General features: G+C 38.4%; 1 protein-coding gene across 1 annotated transcript in view; it reads left to right on the plus strand.

Moving 5' to 3' along the window:
* Positions 1-12,292: 12,292 nt before the first annotated feature.
* ADAM7 (ADAM metallopeptidase domain 7) overlaps positions 12,293-18,903 on the plus strand; it is a gene marked incomplete at both ends in the record, with an annotated part of 61,985 nt that continues 55,374 nt past the window's right edge. Inside the window, 1 exon segment of the mRNA XM_082656931.1 lies at positions 12,293-12,384. Within this exon segment, the coding sequence (XP_082513057.1) occupies positions 12,293-12,384 (92 nt within the window).

The following is an 18,903-nucleotide window of genomic DNA, read 5'->3' on the forward strand; positions in this document are numbered from 1 at the left end:
AAAACACAATTTATTTTACATTTTTTAAATGACTCAGTTTCAGAAATGAAAAAAGCCATCAATATGAACATAAATAACTCAGAGTTCTGTGTATACTAATATAGTAATGAGAAAAGTGGCTACTTTATCATCTACTAGATCAGGACTGCTGTAATCTGTGCTAAAATTTGTATAAGTTTCTATTGGCTAGTTGTAAGTTTAATATAAAGTAATATGACAGAAAATTTTATTTAAAAAGGTCTCAATTGAAGAGCAAATTTTGTTCTTAAGTGCTGATCATTGAAACTTGCAGCGTAGTCAGAAAATAACATTTAAGAACACACTACAAGATTTAGCAATTTTATTCCTTTCAAAATGCCTCAATAATTCATAATTCACTTATTGCTTTTGTGTTTTACACACTCCTACATAAGTTATACTAGGAAACCTAATTGTTCTGAATATATTCCTTTCAGTGAAAAACAGTCTCCAAATCTAAAAATGGCAACAAGAACAAAAAGTTATAAATAGGGGAAAGGTTCAGGATAAATTATATTAAAGGAGTTATTCTTACAAATCCCCACCCTTTCCTGAATTTCCTGAATCTTTTCTGGGACGGAAACTGCAGAGAGATTATAAAGTGAATAATCGACTCAAAAACCATTGACTATAACTTCCTCAAGGAAAGGATCAGAGGGGTCATAAGATGAGGAACATCATTAATTCTCTCACCAAGCATCACTGCACTCAGCTGAACCCCTGGTGTGATCCACTCTGCAGGGAATGCTAGACATTAGGCCCATTTTCTTCCTCTGTCACAGTGACCAGAAGCATAGCATCACAGAAAACATCCATTCAACTCTTTAGGGGCTTGGAATGATAGGTGGGCATGCCCCATTACTGGGCAAGATTGGCAATTTAGGATCATGGAAAGAAAATTGGACTTGGACTCAGGAAACTTCAATTCTTTTCTTAGTTCTTCCCCAAACTAGGGACTTTAAGCCAAGTTATTTAATTAGTTTTCTCACCTGTAAAATAAAGCTAATGATATTGCCTTTCAGTAGGGTTGTTAGCATTTTTAAAATTCTATAAATATTTATTATTATTACATAATATTTTATAATTTATAATAACCATGGCTTCCAAACTTTTTTCTTTTGATCAGAGAATGAATCCAAAAATCCACTTCATTGAGATGCTACTTGCCAGAACAAGAATCAAGAAATCTAAACATGCCAGGAATCTTGCATATTCTCACGGTTGCCCTGAGATATATTTTGCTTTTCACTTGTCATTATGCTTCCTATAGTTTTACCACTCCAGCCAACAGGTCAATAAATGTATTTAGAGAAGCTGCATGTTTTCTAAGCCTGATCTTTAGTGTATTTTTAAGGACCCTGAAGCTGTTGTTTAGCTCTGTTCTTTGGAGAACAAAAGAAATTAGCCTTTGACTAAAACACCTCAAAATGTTCTGCTGAATTATGCAGGCTCAATTCAGAATTGTAAACTGTTAAGTGACATGTGTTTTAACACCACTTTTTTTTTTTTTTTTTTTTTTTTTTTGCGGTACGCGGGCCTCTCACTGTTGTGGCCTCTCCCATTGCGGAGCACAGGCTCTGGACGCGCAGGCTCAGCGGCCATGGCTCACGGGCCCAGCCACTCCGCGGCATGTGGGATCTTCCCGGACCGGGGCACGAACCCATGCCCCTGCATCGGCAGGCGGACTCTCAACCACTGCGCCACCAGGGAAGCCCCTTATTAATAAGCATTTTTAATTTTGTCATGTGTAATCCTTTCGCCATCACATTTAATATTAATTTGAAGAAGTCTGCATTGCTTACACTGGAATTTAGCCACCAAGGAATGCTTCATTCATCTATTGGCTTAATGAACCACAATGTCAATGAATAAAAGCACAACTTTTTGAGGATTTTCTGTGTGGTCATTTTCAAAAATGAATATTTTCTAGCTTTGCCGTAGGTCTGTGTTAGACGTTAAAGCCTCACATAATTAGTTTTCCCTCTGGTCATTTGACGGCATTGCCACAGAGAGCTGGGCATCGTGATGGAGATGGAAAAGGTCACATCATATTTTAATGCCCGAAATGAAATGACTTGAGGCCAGTCACACAAGACTAGACTTCTTTTTGAAGTTTCTCTAAACCCTTTTTAACAATTAAAATAATTGCCCACATTTCCACTGATGCCTGGGCCGGGAGAACAGGAACTTAAACATACTTCTAAAGATTAGGTTTTGAAACAAGCAGCCTTCCAGAAAACCCTGCTTGCTGGTGTCGGCTGTCTTCCCCTTCCTTGCTTCCATATTATTGGTGGGTTTGTAACTACAAGTGTTATAGTGAAGCTGCACATCTGATGTTGCTGGTAGCCCTGCTGCAGCCAGGACTTGTCAATATCCCCAACTGTCCACTGGTCTGATACAAACTCCCACCCAGATCTTCCAAGGAAAAAGGGTTTCTTTAGGTTTATTTCTCCCCTACCTCATGCTCAGATAGAGGCTTCTTATAGTAAAACTGCTTGACCTACAAGGATTATAACCAGTGGCATGCTGGAGACAGCTAGCATTGGTTGTAAAACACAGCCATTACTAAAAAAGCAACCCATAAAAAATGTATAATTAAATACATTATATTAAAACCTATATTAGAGCTCCCCAGAGAAACACCATACATATTTACATTTATTCACTCTTTATGATAAATAGATATATATATCATATACATGATATCTATTTATCATATACATATGATAAATACATATCTACATCTATATTTATAGATGTCTGTCTATCTATCTACCTACCTATGTAAGAGAGAGAGAAATTGAATTTTGTTGTGAGGAATTCGCTCACACAATTATGAAGGCTGAGAAGTCCCCAGATCTACCATCTGAAGAACCAGGAGAGCTGGTGCTGTAATTCAGTCCAAGGGCAGGAGAAGTTGGGCTGAGGTGTCCCAGCTCGAGCAGGCAGGCAGGAAGAAAAAACAGGACAATTCTTTTTTCTCCACCTTTTGTTCTGTTCAGATCCTCCACAGATTGGATGATGCCCACCAACCTTGAGGAGGAATCTGCTTCACTGAGCCTTACGACACCCCGTGGTGCAGTCACAGAAGCAAAGGACACACTGAAAACTTATCACTTCCTATCATACTACATTTTACTAACCCGTGCTCTTCTTGTTGTCTAGGTCTACCATAATCATGTGATGGAAATCTCATACAGATCTTCCTTGATTTATGATGGGATTATGTCCTAACAAAGCCATCGTTAAGTTGAAAATGCAGTTAATACACCTAACATCGTAGCTTAGCCTCGCCTACCTTAAACGTGCTCAGAACACTTCCATTAGCATACAGTTGGGCAAAATCATCTAATAAAAAGTCTGTTTTACACCAAAGTGTTCAATCTTGCAAGTAGTTTATTGAATACTGTACTGAAAGTGAAAAACAGAATGACTGTCTGGGTACAGAATGGTAATAAGTGTATGGGTTGTTTCCCGTCATGACTGCATGGCTGGCCGGGGGCTTTGCTTCCCTGCCACTGCCCAGCATCTTGAGAGAGGATCATACCGCCTATCACTAGCCCAGGAAAAGATCAAATTTCAAAATTCGAAGGACAGTTTCTACTGAATGGGTATCACTTTTGCACCATCATAAAGTCAAAAAATTGTAAGCTGAACCATCATAAGTCTGGGACTGTCTGTATACCCGTGTGCTACTCTGTGTAGTGTGTACACCTCTACTCTGTGTTCAGTGATGTCACATTAGTAGCTTTGAAATGGACCCTGGTGGGAGAATTTTATTACAGAAATAGGCAAGTGCTATAAATCACTGATTGTTTTGTGCATTGTCTGTATTTCAGAAAGTGATGGAGAAGTTTTTTATAATGCAGATTCAACGTAAAAATGAGTCTTTAGGGCTTCCCTGGTGGCGCAGTGGTTGAGGGTCCGCCTGCCGATGCAGGGGACACGGGTTCGTGCCCCAGTCCGGGGGGATCCCACGTGCCGCAGAGCGGCTGGGCCCGTGAGCCATGGCCGCTGGGCTTGCGCGTCTGGAGCCTGTGCTCCGCGGCGGGAGAAGCCACAGCAGTGAGAGGCCCGGGTACAGCAAAAAGAAAAAAGAAAAAAAGAGTCTTTATAGCAATTACAATGTGAATAGCACAAAAAAATTGAGAGACTATTCTTTCAGTATTGGAAAACTATTATCCACTTAAAGTCACTCACATCTTTGACAAATGAGAGAAATTCCAATATATATTTTTGTTGTTTCATTTCTGTTCATTTGCATAAACAAAGATACAAGTTCTGATATTTATATCAGAACTACCCTCATTCATCATTTGCAGCAGCTAGTTTGGCTACAGACACAATTGTTCAACAGAAATCAAAGAAAGCATCCTGTGAGAATCCAAAGGCTGTATGAAATTTACAATAAAGAATACTGTATGCTTTATTATTATTTAAAAATTATATGACACATCCTTTATATCAGTAAAATTTATAATAAGCATATGTACTTATGTGCAAACATGCCTTTTTTTCCCCGAGAGCCAGTTGTTAAAAATTTACCAAGGTACCACTGATTAGAGCATTTTATATCTAAAATTTTTAAGTCATACTCATGTGACTTAAAATCACTTTGTCCAGAGTATATCAGTGTTATCAGAATGCCCAGGTCATGGGAATGGATTCTAATAGCCCAGAAATATGATCTCCATCCCTTTTCCACTCTCTTCTCACCTACTAAGTCCATATACATAGTCTAGTCCTTTCCTCTTCCTTTCAGTGTTGGTTTTTTTTTCCCTAAAAGATCCCTAGTGTTTTTCTGAAATTTGCCTTGATTAGGGCTGCTCCAGTCTATTGAACATGGGTTTATATCTATAAACCTCAAAGGCAAGAGTCGGGATTTTGATTTTTTTTTCCACCTTAAAAGATTATTCTCCCTCAGTTATTGAGACAGTATATAAATACATGGACTAGAGTTGAAATAGGGAGGACCCCTTCCAATTCTACTTAATAGCGTCTAAGCTCCAAAAGCTGATGTATATTGAGGGGGAGGGGCAACACCTAACTCCAAGTGGCTTCAGGCTGTAAGTCCCAAGCCCTTGCCTAGCTAAAATGTCCTATTACATAATTTAAAATTTCTAAACAACTCCTCATTTTGTAACCAAAAGTGGGGTCTAGTGCTCGCTGCTCAAAAGCCAATAAAGAGGCAAGGTTGGTGGAAAGGAAAGTTTGCTTTATTTTGGATGCCAGCAACCAGGGCGGACACCTGTCCAAAGGCTGACTCCCCGACACTGACAGAGCTTTTATAGGCTGAAGGAGGAGACTACATGCAGAAACAGCACAGTCAGCTCTGACCGTCATCTTGAAATTGGTCATGAGGTAGTCTGACCACTGCCATCTTGATTGTTTTAAGAACAGTTAATCTTCAGTTCTAGGGTTGGTTTGTTCCCATTTCCTTGAGGCCAGTTCTTGGAATTGTGGCAGCTTATGTCATGGCTACAGTCTGATCATCATGTAGTTAGCTTCTTCCACCTGGTGAGCGTTTCAGTACCTATAAGACAGCTCACAGGATATGGCTCATAATATTACCTATAGCCCTTGAGTAGGAACTAAGGGTCCTTGACTAATGTTTAATGACTAAACTATTATTATTTGGTCTCCTTTGACCATTTTCCTTTGTTTCTGCATTTTCTCACTTCTCTGATTAAACTTATTCTTTGGCTAAAGTTTTTCCACAGATGAAAGACAGGCAGAGGACTTGGGAGACAAGGACCATAGGGTCCTGCTCCGTTTCTATCTGTCATGAAAACATAGCATCTTCAGAAAAGTGGCTTAGAGATTTGGACAATTTTTAAAGGCTGGGTATAATTGGCATATTACCAAATATCCAATTTAAATAAAAGTTTTCCCATTGAGTTTATCAGGAGTCATCAAACTATTTGGGAAAAAAATTGCTGTGATAAAGACTTAAATACTGTTTTTGGAAATGTTCAGATGATTGGCATGTTGGTAGACCAAACATCTGGATAGTTTGCTTTTGACATTTGGTAATATGCAGATAGTCCAACAGTTAAATGTGATGTGTTTTTAACATCCAGAAATTACTTTTCAAAGGCATAATTTTGTTTCCAACCAAAGCAAAATCAAAACACCACCACACATCTGTTCGACGCTGTAAGTTTTTCAAAGTATTTTTATATCTTTTACTTAGTTTGATTCTTAATGAAATCAATAAGAGATACGCATGAAAAATATTATTATTTTTATTTCATAAGGGAATAATCTGTGGCCAAAGAGGTTGTTTAGTGATTTATCTGGACTTCTGTAGGAAAGTTTGACAGAACTCAAACTCAAGTGCCCTGAGTTCCAATGTCAGATCATTTACAAATAATTTAGATGTTTACCATTTTATCCTCCTTTCTGATGGGATTATCTCTGGAATGGATGAACCTCACATCTTAAAGCATTCAGATGGCATTTATATATTAAACCTTAGAGTGTGTCATAAATCCTAAGAGAACCTAGGATGTTGGAAAATTAATTTGAGCTCAAAGGCCTAACTAATGTCTACAGATAGTGCTCAGTAATCTGCTTTCTACAGACACTGCAGATGTTACTTCTGTTTCCTCCAAAGAGCTTCCTTTTCAAATACATGTTTCAGGAAGTCTTGAAATATTGGAATCAGTTTTTACATTGCCTTTCTCTGTCTTCCTTGTGATCACGTAGTCAACAAATTCTAAGAGGAAATTGAAGGCATAGAAACAGAGGATCAGTAAAAGCTCACCAGGGACTTCCTGGGTGGTCCAGTGGTTAAAACCCCACGCTCCCAATGCAAGGGGCCCGGGTTCGATCCCTGGTCAGGGAACTAGATCCTGCATGCCACAATAAAGGTCCCACATACCGCAACTAAGACCCAGCACAGCCAAATAAATAAATTTTTAAAAAATAGAAGAAGCTCACCAGAAGAGTAAAGGTAAGAGAGAGGGAGTAGAAGGAAAAGAAATCTACTCTCCTCAATGGATATATTAGAAAATACCCTTTCTAGGGGGCTACCACTCGGTACCAGGTGACTGGAAAAATCATTCTTCATCTTGACCATCAAATATCAATACATCAGAACATTAGATAGTTACTCACAGCTATTCAGCTTTGCCTATCCCCAAGTCTACCACCACCTAGGGACAGCCCAAAATTGACAGAGCTTTTAATTTCTGAAATCAAATTAATCGGGATTTTGGGCATCTTCATAGACAAATGACAATCATCAAGAAAAGGTAAACCTGTAAGAGAGAGAGAGTGCCCCTACATATCTTAGGGGTAAAAAGAGAAGTGCTGTTTTCTCAGGTATAATAAGGTCCATGGGATACAAGAAAGCAGTGAGAAATCAGGGTCAAGGGTAGGTAATAATGTTTCTGTGGACAGACAGGAAGAAACTGAGAGGGAGAATCAAGGTTTGAAAGGGCAGTGCTGTGGCATCAAATTAGAACTACACAGCGAGATCAGCTATATAGAGATTGCTTATAAGGAGACTAATCCATCATACAGGAAACATGTCTAACTCTTCAAATATTCTGGAGCCCCTGACTGTCCTCCTGGACTGGGCTCACTCATTTTCCTTCTGCTGATGCACCACGAAAATTCCCGATATAGCTCTTCCTCAACTGTTATCGACACAAGCCAATCTTAAATAATGAAAAATAATGACTTCTTTCTTGTTTCTCTTAGCAGATCTAACTAAAGTGCTTTTTGAAAAAACTAACTTTACTATAGACTTAATAATAGGAAGAAATAAATAGCAGCATAAAAAGGAAACATAAAAGATAGCCGTCTTCCCACAGTGTGGCTTTTCTGACAAGTGCCAGTCCAAAGGACTGTACATCTTCATGGACTTTGCCCAGGGCCCTTCCTCCTCCTCTTTATTTCCACGGGAGGGATTCCATTTTATTATCTATTAACTTTTCGTCCTGAATTTCTGATCCTTATTAATCCCTAAAAATCCCACTTAAGAACCATCTGCAATGCCCTCCCTGTAAGTTTCCAGGAAAGCCGCTTACTTCCCCGCAGGAGACTCTCTTCCAGGAAGGCTTTGGACAAGGAGCCAAGTTCCGGTGACAGGGAACAGACAGCAGATTTGCTCATCCCAGCGGCCTCAGCGACACAGAGCAGGGTGGGAGGGGCTCTCCGAGGCCGGCTGATCTTCAGGACCTCCCAGGAGCAAGGACTTCTTGCCTTTCCCCATCTTTGCATCTCAGTCTAGTCCCCTTTTCTCCCGCATCAGAGGGGCTGTGACCAGTGCGCGTTGTTGAACAGAGTAGAGGACTCCAGGATCAGGGCAGGTGGACTTTAGTCTGAAGTCTGGAAGCTTAGAGAGGGGCTCAGGCAGGGCCAGGATTTGTGGACTCAATGCCGGCTTTTGCAGTTGTGGACACTATTTAGGGTTTTACGCGCCCTCATGTGGCCACAATATATATAGCAGCAGAGCCCACCTTTACTACCCGTCCAATCTGCATTTCCTTCAAGTCATCTTAACAAAGTTGATCCACTGGGGTTGAAAGCTGCACCCCTGGCCAAGCTTTATCCATTCAGTTCAATACAACAAACTGCTCTCTGGTTAACTGCTGAATGAGGAAGTCGGTATCTTGGTTCTACTTGTGTTTTAAGAGTTTCTAAGGACACTCTTCCTTATTCCTTTCAGATTTGACCAGTTTCCCACCTAAGAAGACTCTTTGAAGCTCAGAGGACAGATGGGCATGCATGCTCTGGAAGTGGTCTCCTCCCAGCACTGCTAATGTACTGCACATACACACATATTCACACACCAAGCTGACTGCACTGATTACCTGGGATAATTACCCACGGGGTTTACAGATTCTGCACAGCTGTCACTCAGAGCCTGGGCAGGGGGTATAAACCACAGGGTTATTGTCCCTAGTCAGAAACACAAAAGGAAGGGTCAAATACTGAGGACACTCTGGTTTATTTCCCAGGGATAAAAGGAAAAAAAAAAATTGGATCAGAGGAAATCAGAGGTCTGCAGATTGTTCTGGCACATTGCTTCTGCTCCGGCAGAGTGACATACGTCAGAGACTTCAAGCATTTGGGTTTCATTCCCAGACTCGCAGGCCCTAGAGGTAACCTGGTTCATTCAGCCAAGAGGAACCCTGCTAAGCCCTGTTGGGTGGATGTTCCATTTAGTGGGCTTTCAGAAAGATTAGGGCCAAGAGTAAACACTGAATCACTAGGATACATCCTCTATTCTGCCTAAGAATTAAAATTAGTCCAACCATGCTATCTCCTATCCAAGGGTTCATCAAACTTTTCCTTTCCCCTTCTACTCAAAAGGAAAGCTATCTTCTCATTAAATCCTACACAAGCTCCCTCCTTTCTCCTTAACCTTAGCCTGGAGACACAAGATGCAGGATGACCTGCTCCCTTGTTTTTCCTTGTTAATTCTACCTGGGACTTGAGCCTTACCCCTCATTTCTTGCCTGTGGACCACAAATCTCTTGGATTATGGCTATCCATCTACTACCATTTTTGAGTGCTAATATTCTGGACACGAGTCCTTGTCAGATATATGTATTAAAAACATTCAGATAAGTCAGAATATGAATATATATATATATACACCCATTGGGTATAGTGGAACTTGCCTTTTCATTATCTTAATGCTATCTTTCCAAGATTCAAAGTTTTTAATTTTAAGGAAGGCTAATTTATGATTTTTTTAAATGTTTGTTGTTTACTCTATATTCGCACATCCTTCTTCCCTTAGGGTTGTTAAGATTTTCTCTTATGTTTTCTACCGGAATTTTTATTATTGTATTGATGCTTTTTACATTTAGCTCTATGATGAATTTCAAGTTAATTTTCATGCGTGGTGTTAGGTAAGGTCCAAAGTTCACTTTTTCCATATATGGCCTGTGGTTCCAGCACCATTTGTTGAAAAAAATTATCAGTTCCTCATTGAGTTTCCTTGATGCATTTGTAAAAACAAAAAAATCAATCGTTTATATGTGAGAGCTCGTTTCTGGACTCTTTATTCTGTTTCATTGATCTATGTATCTAATCTATGACCTTGCTCAACTAACTTATTCATTCTAACAGCTTTTTCTCCCCCCTAATTTAAATACTGCCTTTTCTTGTTGTATGTCGTCTAGAGGACTACAAATCCCAAAGCTCTTCATTGATGTGTCACATTATTTAGGATCTAGCGACTATTCCTAAATCAGTTTGTGCAGCCAGTTCAGTGACAGCCATTCAGTCTGGATGTGGCATGTGTGTTCTGTTCCACATCCTGGTGCCTCACTCTTTCCTAATGCTACTATGTGATGACTTCCTGTCCCGTACACATGCCCTCCCACCAAGAACCAGGCTGATATGACCATCACTCTGTCTTCCCCATCCTCCAAGTCAGTGGCATCATCTATATTTTGCTTTAGGCAACATTAGCCCAGTAATTCAATTTAGAGACTGGAGAGTCCAGCTTTTACCCTGGAGAGGGCTGTCTCCATGGGGGGAAAAAAATCTCATATTCCATAATTGATAATTTAGGATTTGTATTTTTTTTTGCTTTATTTTTTGTTGTCTATTTATTTGAACATTTATGGCAATATTTCTTCCTTTTGTAGAATAAATAGAAGTACAGAAGAAATTGTAAGTTTGAGGAAGATGGACTCATGTTTGGAATATGCCAGGATATTCTGCACAACTCAGCTACAAGAGGACATCTTTTTTGACCACAGTGCATGTCGACCTCTTGTCTTACATAGGGATATCCACCCAAAAGGGTGTGATGGTCTTCGCTGAAATGAGGGGCCTGGGATTGAGTGCAGAGATGTATTATATGAAAAACTAGGGGCTCATTTACTTTTTTTAAAAAAGGGAAATACAAACAAACAATATTCAACAATAAAGTCTTCTCTAAGAATGTGAGCAAAGAAAGATAAAAGCTTCCACTGAAAACTGGGAGATAACGTTTCTCATGGTCTGCTGCCAGGGTTGGGATAGTCATTGTGTGGAGATTGTTGCCTGGTTTATTTTTCTTGTATTTATTGAACTCCTACTGTGGGCCAAGGGGAAAAAAAAGCACGCTCCTATTTCAGGCAGCAGGGAGAATTCTTTATCTCCAAAAATGCAAATGGAAAAGAGGGCACCACCTCCTGTGTCCATCAGCAAATACCAGGGCCCACCACCATCCTTCATCACCCCAGGCCCTGTGGCCTCGAAATTCTGATGATGTATAGCATCATGTTGTTTTCTTAAAGCATCAGCCAGCAGGTGTATTGACACTCGGTTGGCACCCTCCAGAATCAGGCTCTGTGCAAGGGAAACTGAACAGGGCAGATGTCTGGGAAACTGGGAAGCAGTGGCAGGGATGTGAAACTCACCAGCCACTTGCAAACAGCATGTGGTTAGTGACCATATTTCCTTGGTGCTAAGGGTAACATCCTTTCACATTTTAACATTTATGAAGCTGGGATATTGCTTGTAGTATATATGGATGTATATTTTTACACACACACACACATTTGATGAGGTAGTGTTCTGTTTTTCTCTTCAATAACTATAATTAAATCAATGCTGTAGTTTACCAGCATGTTACTTGCCAATGCAGGAAGGCACTCATTACCATGTCAATTCTCACAATGTGCTAATGATACTAGTTGCCTGTTTTTTAAAGCCGTATGTCAAAGTGATTAGTGCCTTTCTCTTTTTCATTAAGAAAACTTACAGCATGCTTCTCTTTTATTAGGCAACTGTGACACCTGCTGTCAGAAACAAAGAACTTACTTTCCAATTCCTTGCTGGTCTTTCCTATGGAAAAGAGATAAATATTGCTAGAACATGAAAACTTCTAGGAGAAAATGAGCAAATAACAGTTAATTTTTCCTGACCATTGAAATTCCAGTATTAAGTAGGTAGCATTATGTGTTGAAATATTGTAAGCAGCCCAAAGCATGTCTCTGTGTCTCCCCCTTGTTTTTACTTGAGGATTTGGTGATGAGTGATTTAGTGACCACAGATGGACAAATATTTGCAGACATCTACCCATTCTTTGAGCAGGTAGATAGCACCCTTCTATAGTTTCTAGTTCCTTTTGTATGTTTGTTCCTATGTTTTGTTTTGAGCATTTTCTTTTCTTTTAATTTTTATTGGAGTTTAGTTTGCCCATGGGCTCTGTGGGTTAGGATTTCAGCAGGGCACGGTGGGGACAGCCCTTTACTGTCTGGGGTCTCAGCTGGAAGTACTAGGAGTGACTAAATGCCTGGATGTCAGAGCAATTGAGGCGATGTCACCCATGCATCTAGCGGTTGATGCTATGGACAGAGATCTCTGTGCTCTACAGACTGGGACACTTATCTGCTGCTTCCCCACAGCATGGTGAGTGAGCATTAGCATGCGGCAGGTCCTGGATCCAAAGGCGTCCAGAGCCAGGCAGAAGCTGCATGGCCTTTTCTGACACAGTCCCGGAGGTTGTATAGCATCACGTGTGCTGTACTGTATTGCTTGCAAATGCACCCCTGTGGTCAGTCTAGATTCAAGAGGAGAGGTCCATGTTCAGAGAATCTGTGAACATGTTTTAAAACGACCGCATCTATTTAATTGTGTGCCCTGGCAGTCCATTTCTTACAATCAATTAGCAGAGCACCATTGTATGGCTGTGCCATGCTTAGTGTAATCGATTTAACCTTTCATGGCTATTTAGGTGCTTTCTAGTTTGTGGCTATCATGACTATAACTGCAATAAATATTTGTGTACAAGTCTTTCTATGGACATACATTTTTATTTCTCAGGAAAATACCAAGGATAAAATTACTAGGCCATATGGCAGTATATATTTAACATGAGAAAGTAACACAATGTTTTCTAGAATATTATGACTTTGTATCCCCATCAGTTTATATATGAGAATTCAAGTTACTCCACATCTTCACCATCAGTTAGTATCATTCATCTTTTTAAATTTTAGCCATTCTGCTACGTAGGCAGCATTATCTCCATGTGATTTTAATTTGCATGTCCTTATTGACAAATGTTATTGAACACACTTTTGTACGCTTATTGGCTATATCTATTTTCTTGTGCAACGTGTGCGTTCAGATCACTTGTACATTTTTATTGTGTTGTGTATCCTATTATTGAGTGATAGCAATTGCTTATGTATCTGGACACAACTTCTTTGTCAGATATACCTATTACAAATATTTCCTCCTAGGCTATTTGTCTCTTGCCTTTTCATTTTCTTAAAGATTTCTTTCCAAGATTAAAAGATTGTTGTTTTAGCATATATGTGGAACCTAGAAAAATGGTACAGATGAACTGGTTTGCAGGGCAAAAATAGAGACACAGATGTAGAGAACAAACATATGGACACCAAGGGGGGAAAGTGGCGGGGTAGGGGTGGTGGTGTGATGAATTGGGAGATTGGGATTGACATATATACACTAATATGTGTAAAATGGATAACTAATAAGAACCTGCTGTATAAAAAAAATAAATTAAATAAAAAAAAAAAAAAAAAGGACTGTTGTTTTTAGACTTGTGGTTGCCAAAGGGGACAGAGAGGCAGGGGAGGGCTGAACTGGGAGTCTGGGATTAGCAGATGCAAATTATATATAGGATAGATAAACAACAAGGCCCTACTGTAGAGCACAGGGAACTTTATTCACTATCCTGTAATAAACCATAATGGAAAAGAATACGAAAAAGGATATATATATATATATAACTAAATCACTCTGCTGTATACCAGAAACCAACACAACATGCTAAATCAACTACACTTCAATAAAAAAAGGGTTTTATTTCTTTTTGTTTTTTTAAGTATTTATTTTTTAGAGCAGTTTTAAGTTCTCAGCAAAATTGAGAAAAAGGGAGATTTCCCATATAGCCCCTGCCCTGACATGCATATGCACATAGTCTCCCCAGAGTGGCATATCTGTTACAGCCGAGGAACCTACACTGACATGTCATTATCAACCAAAATCTACAGTTTACATTAGGGTTCAGTCTTGGTGCTGTACATTCTAAGGGTTCGGACAAATGTATAATGACATGTATGCATCATTATAGTATCTAACAGAGCATTTTCATTGCCTTAAAAATCCTCTGTGCTCTGCAGATCTTTTTCCTCCTTGCCCCAACCCTTGATAACTACTCATCCTTTTAATTGTCTCCATAATTTTGCCTTGTTCCAAATATTGTATATAGAGTTAGAATCATATAGTAAGCACCCCTTTCAGGTTGGCTTCTTCACTTATTAATATTCATTTAAGGTATTTTCATGTCTTGTCATGCTTGAGATCGCATTTCTTTTTGGCACTGAATAATATTCCATTGTCTGGATGTACCACAGTGTATTTATCCATTTACCTACTAAAGAATAACTTGGTTGTTTCCCAAGTTTTGGCAATTATGAATAGAAGAGCTATAAACACTCATGCATATAGGTTTTTGTGTGAACCTAAGTCTTCATCAACTTTGGGAAAGTAGTACAGAGGGCAAATGCTGTATTACATGGAAAGAGTATATTTAGTTTAGCAAGAAACCACCAAATCATCTTCTAAAGTGCTTGTACAATTTTGCATTCCCACCAGCAACGAGTAACGGTTCCTGGCACTCCACACCCTCATCAGCACTTGGTATTCTCAGTGTTCTGGATTCTGGCCATTCTAATAGTTGTGCAGTGTTATCTCATTGTTGTTTTAACCTGTGTTTCCCTGATATATGGTATGGAGCATCTTTTCATATGCTTTTCTCCCGTCTGTAGATAGTATTTGCTGAAGTGTCTGTTAAGGACTTTGGCCAATTTTTTAATGTGGTCATTTGTTTTCTTACTATTGAACTTTGAGTTCTTTGTATATTTTGGATAGCAGTCCTTTATCAGATGTGTCTTTTGCAAATATTTTTTCCCAGTCTGTGTCTTGTCTTCTCATTCTCTTTACATTGTCTTTTGCAAAACAGAAGTAAAGTTTGAGGTCCAGCCTTACCTTAATACCTAAATGTTTAATCTCCACGTATTTGGGGATTTTCTGGTTATCCTTCTGTTATTGATTTCTAGTTTGTGGTCCATGAGCAGATGTATGATATCTATTCTGTTAAATTTGTTAAGGTGTGGTTTATGGCCCAGAATGTGGTCTATCTTGCTGAATGTTAGGCATGAGCTTGAGAAGAATGTATATTCTGCTGATGTTGGATGCAGTAGTCTATAGATGCCAACTCTATTGTTGATTGATAGTGTTGTTTATTTCAGCTATGTCTTAATTGGTTCTCAACTGCTGGATCTGTCCATTTCTGAGAGAGGAGTGTTGTGCCTCCAACTATCAAGTGGATTTATCTATTTCTTCTTGCAGTTCTATCAGCCTTTGCAACACGCTGTTGTTAGGTGCCTACACAGTAGGAATTGGTATACCTTCTTGGAGAATTGACCCTTTATCATAATGTAATACTCTTTAACTCTGATAACGTACATTGCTTTGAAGTCTGTTCTGTCTGAAATTAATATGGCTACTCCTGCTTTCTTTTGATTAGTGTTAACATGGTATTTTTTTCTCCATCCATTTACTTTTAAGCTATATATATCTTGTAGATGACAAGTGGATTTCTTGTAAATGACGTATGCTTGGGTTTTTTTTTTTTTTTTTTTTTTTTTTTTTGCGGTACACGGGCCTCTCACTATTGTGGCCTCTCCTGTTGCGGAGCACAGGCTCCGGACGCGCAGGCTCAGCGGCCATGGCTCACGGGCCTAGTCTCTCCGCGGCATGTGGGATCTTCCCGGACCGGGGCACGAACCCTGTGTCCCCTGCATTGGCAGGCGGACTCTCAACCACTGCGCCACCAGGGAAGCCCCAGGTAGTGTATTTTATAACAACAAAATAATTCTAATTTCTCACCAGTCCCATCCTGATTACTACCATTCAATTCACACACACACACACACACACACACACACACACACACCCTATATATATATATATATATATATATATATATCACAACCATTATATGATATATACATAAGCATAACATAATTGAATACATTGTTGATAATATTTTGAACAAGTTGTTATCCACTAGATCAATTAAGAATAAGAACAATAAAACTTTTTATTTACCTTCAATTACTCCTCCTTCAATGCTCTTTCCTTATGTATATCTGAGTTTCTGACTTGATCATTTTCCTTCTTTCTGAAGAATTTCTTTTAACGCGTTTTGGAAGGCAGGTGTACCAGCAAAAAAGTCCTTCAGTGTTTTTCGTCTGAGAAAGTCTTTATTTCTTCTTCACTTTTAAAAAGTAATTATTCTGGGTACGGAATTCTAGGATAGTTGGTGTTTTCTCTCAATACTTTGAATATTTTACTCTACTCTTTTCTTTCTTGTATAGTTTCTGAGGAGAAGTTAGATGTAATCTTATCTTTGCTCCTCTGTAGGTAAAGGTTTTTTTCCTTTGGCTTCTTGAATTTCTTTTTTTTTTTTTTATCATTTCCACTTGCTTCAAGGTATTTTTAAATTTTGTTTGTGATTTCTTATTTGATCATTGGTTGTTTAAGATTGTGTTGTTTACTTTTACTTTCCCTCTCTTTATGGGACTAAAATTATATACATATTAGAAATCTTGACTTTTTCCCATAAGCTGTTGAAATTTTATTTTTTTCAGTATTTTTACACTCTACGCTCCATTACAGACATTTTCTATTGTTATATCTTCAGGTTCACTGATCTTTCCTTTTGCATGCCTAATCTACTGTAAATCATAAACAGAAATTTAAATTTTGAGACCAATTTTTTTTATTTCTAATAATTCCTTTTTTGTATTCTTTGTATCATTTATCACTTTATTAACTTCGTTTTCTTTTAAATATTTGAATATATTTCATATCAATGTTTTACTATTCTAGTGGGCTAATTCCATTATTTCTGTGATTTCTAGTTCTTTTTTTATTGGTTGATCTTCTCCTGGTACTGGGTAATATTTTTCTTTATCATGTTTAGTAATTTTTATTGGAGGTCAGGCATTGTAGACTTATACTGTTGAATCCTGGGCTTTGTTGTGTTCCTTTAAAGTGTACTGGGATTTGTTTCTGATTTAATTTCTCTTTCTGATTGTTCGTTATTAGTGTATAGGAGTGCCAGAGATTTCTGTGCATTAGTTTTGTATCCTGCAACCTTGCCAAATCCATTGATTAGTTCTAGTAGTTTTCTAGTGACATCCTTAGGATTTTCTATGTATAGTATCATGTCATCTGCAAACAGTGACAGTTTTACTTCTTCTTTTCCAATTCCTTTTATTCCTTTTTCTTCTCTAATTGCCGAGGTTAGGACTTCCAAGACTATGTTGAATAAGAATGACAAGAGTGGACATCCTTGTCTTGTTCCTGATCTTAGTGGAAATGCTTTCAGTTTTTCACCATTGAGAATGTTTGCTGTGGGTTTGTCATATATGGACTTTATTATGTTGAGGTAGGTTCCCTCTATATGCATTTTCTGGAGAGTTTTTATCATAAATGGGTGTTGAATTTTGTCAAAAGCTTTTTGTGCATCTATTCAGATGATCATATGGTTTTTATTCCTTAATTGGTTAATGTAGTGTATCACATTAATTGATCTGCATATATTGAAGAATACTTGCATTCCTGGAATAAACCCCACTTGATCATGGTGTATGATCCTTTTAATGTGTTGTTGGATTCTGTTTGCTAGTATTTTGTTCAGGATTTTTGCATCTATGTTCATCAGTGGTATAATACCTAGGAATAAACCTACCTAAGGAGGCAAAAGACTTGTACTCAGAAAACTAAAAACACTGATGAAAGAAATCAAAGATGACATAAACAAAAGAGAAATATACCACGTTCTTGGATTGGAAGAATCAATATTGTGAAAATGACTATACTACCCAGAGCAATCTACAGATTCAATGCAATCCTTATCAAATTACCAATGGCATTCTTCACAGAATTAGAACAAAAAATTTTACAATTTGTATGGAAACACAAAAGACCCTGAATAGACAAAGCAATCTTGAGAAAGAAAAAAGGAGCTGCAGCAATCAGGCTCCCTGACTTCAAACTGTATTACAAAGCTACAGTAATCAAGACAGTATGGTACTGGCACAAAAACAGAAATATAGATCAATGGTGCAGGCTAGAAAGCCCAGAGATAAACCCACACACATATGGTCACCTAATTTATGACAAAGGAAGCAAGAACATACAATGGAGAAAAGACAGTCTCTTCAATAAGTGGTGTTGGGAAAACTGGACAGCTACATGTAAAAGAATGAAACTACCGAACACCATACACAAAAATAAGCTCAAAATGGATTAAAGACCTAAATATAAGACTGGACACTATAATAAAACTCTTAGAGGAAAACATAGGAAAAACACTCTTTGACATAAACCACAGCAAGATCTTTTTTGACCCACCTCCTAGAGTAATGAAAATAAAAACAAAAATGGGATCTAATGAAACGTAAAAGCTTTTGCACAGCAAAGGAAACCATAAACAAGATGCAAAGACAACCCTCAGAATGGGAGAAAATATTTGCAAATAAGTAATGGACAAAGGATTAATCTCCAAAATATACAAACAGCTCATGGAGTTCAATATCAAAAAAGCAAACAACCCAATTAAAAAATGGTGGAAGACCTAAATAGACATTTCTCCAAAGAAGACATACAGATGGCCAAGAGGCACATGAAAAGATGCTCAACATCACTCATTATTAGAGAAATGCAAATCAAAACTACAGTGGGGTATCACCTCACACCAGTCAGAATGGCCATCATCAAAAAATCTACAAACAATAAATGCTGGAGAGGGTGTGGAGAAAAGGGAACACTTTTGCACTGTTGGTGGGAATGTAAATTGATACAGACACTATGGAGAACAGTATG

This window comes from Grampus griseus (assembly GCF_964374135.1).
Source record: "Grampus griseus genome assembly, chromosome: 6".
Classification (NCBI taxonomy): Eukaryota; Metazoa; Chordata; class Mammalia; order Artiodactyla; family Delphinidae; genus Grampus; species Grampus griseus.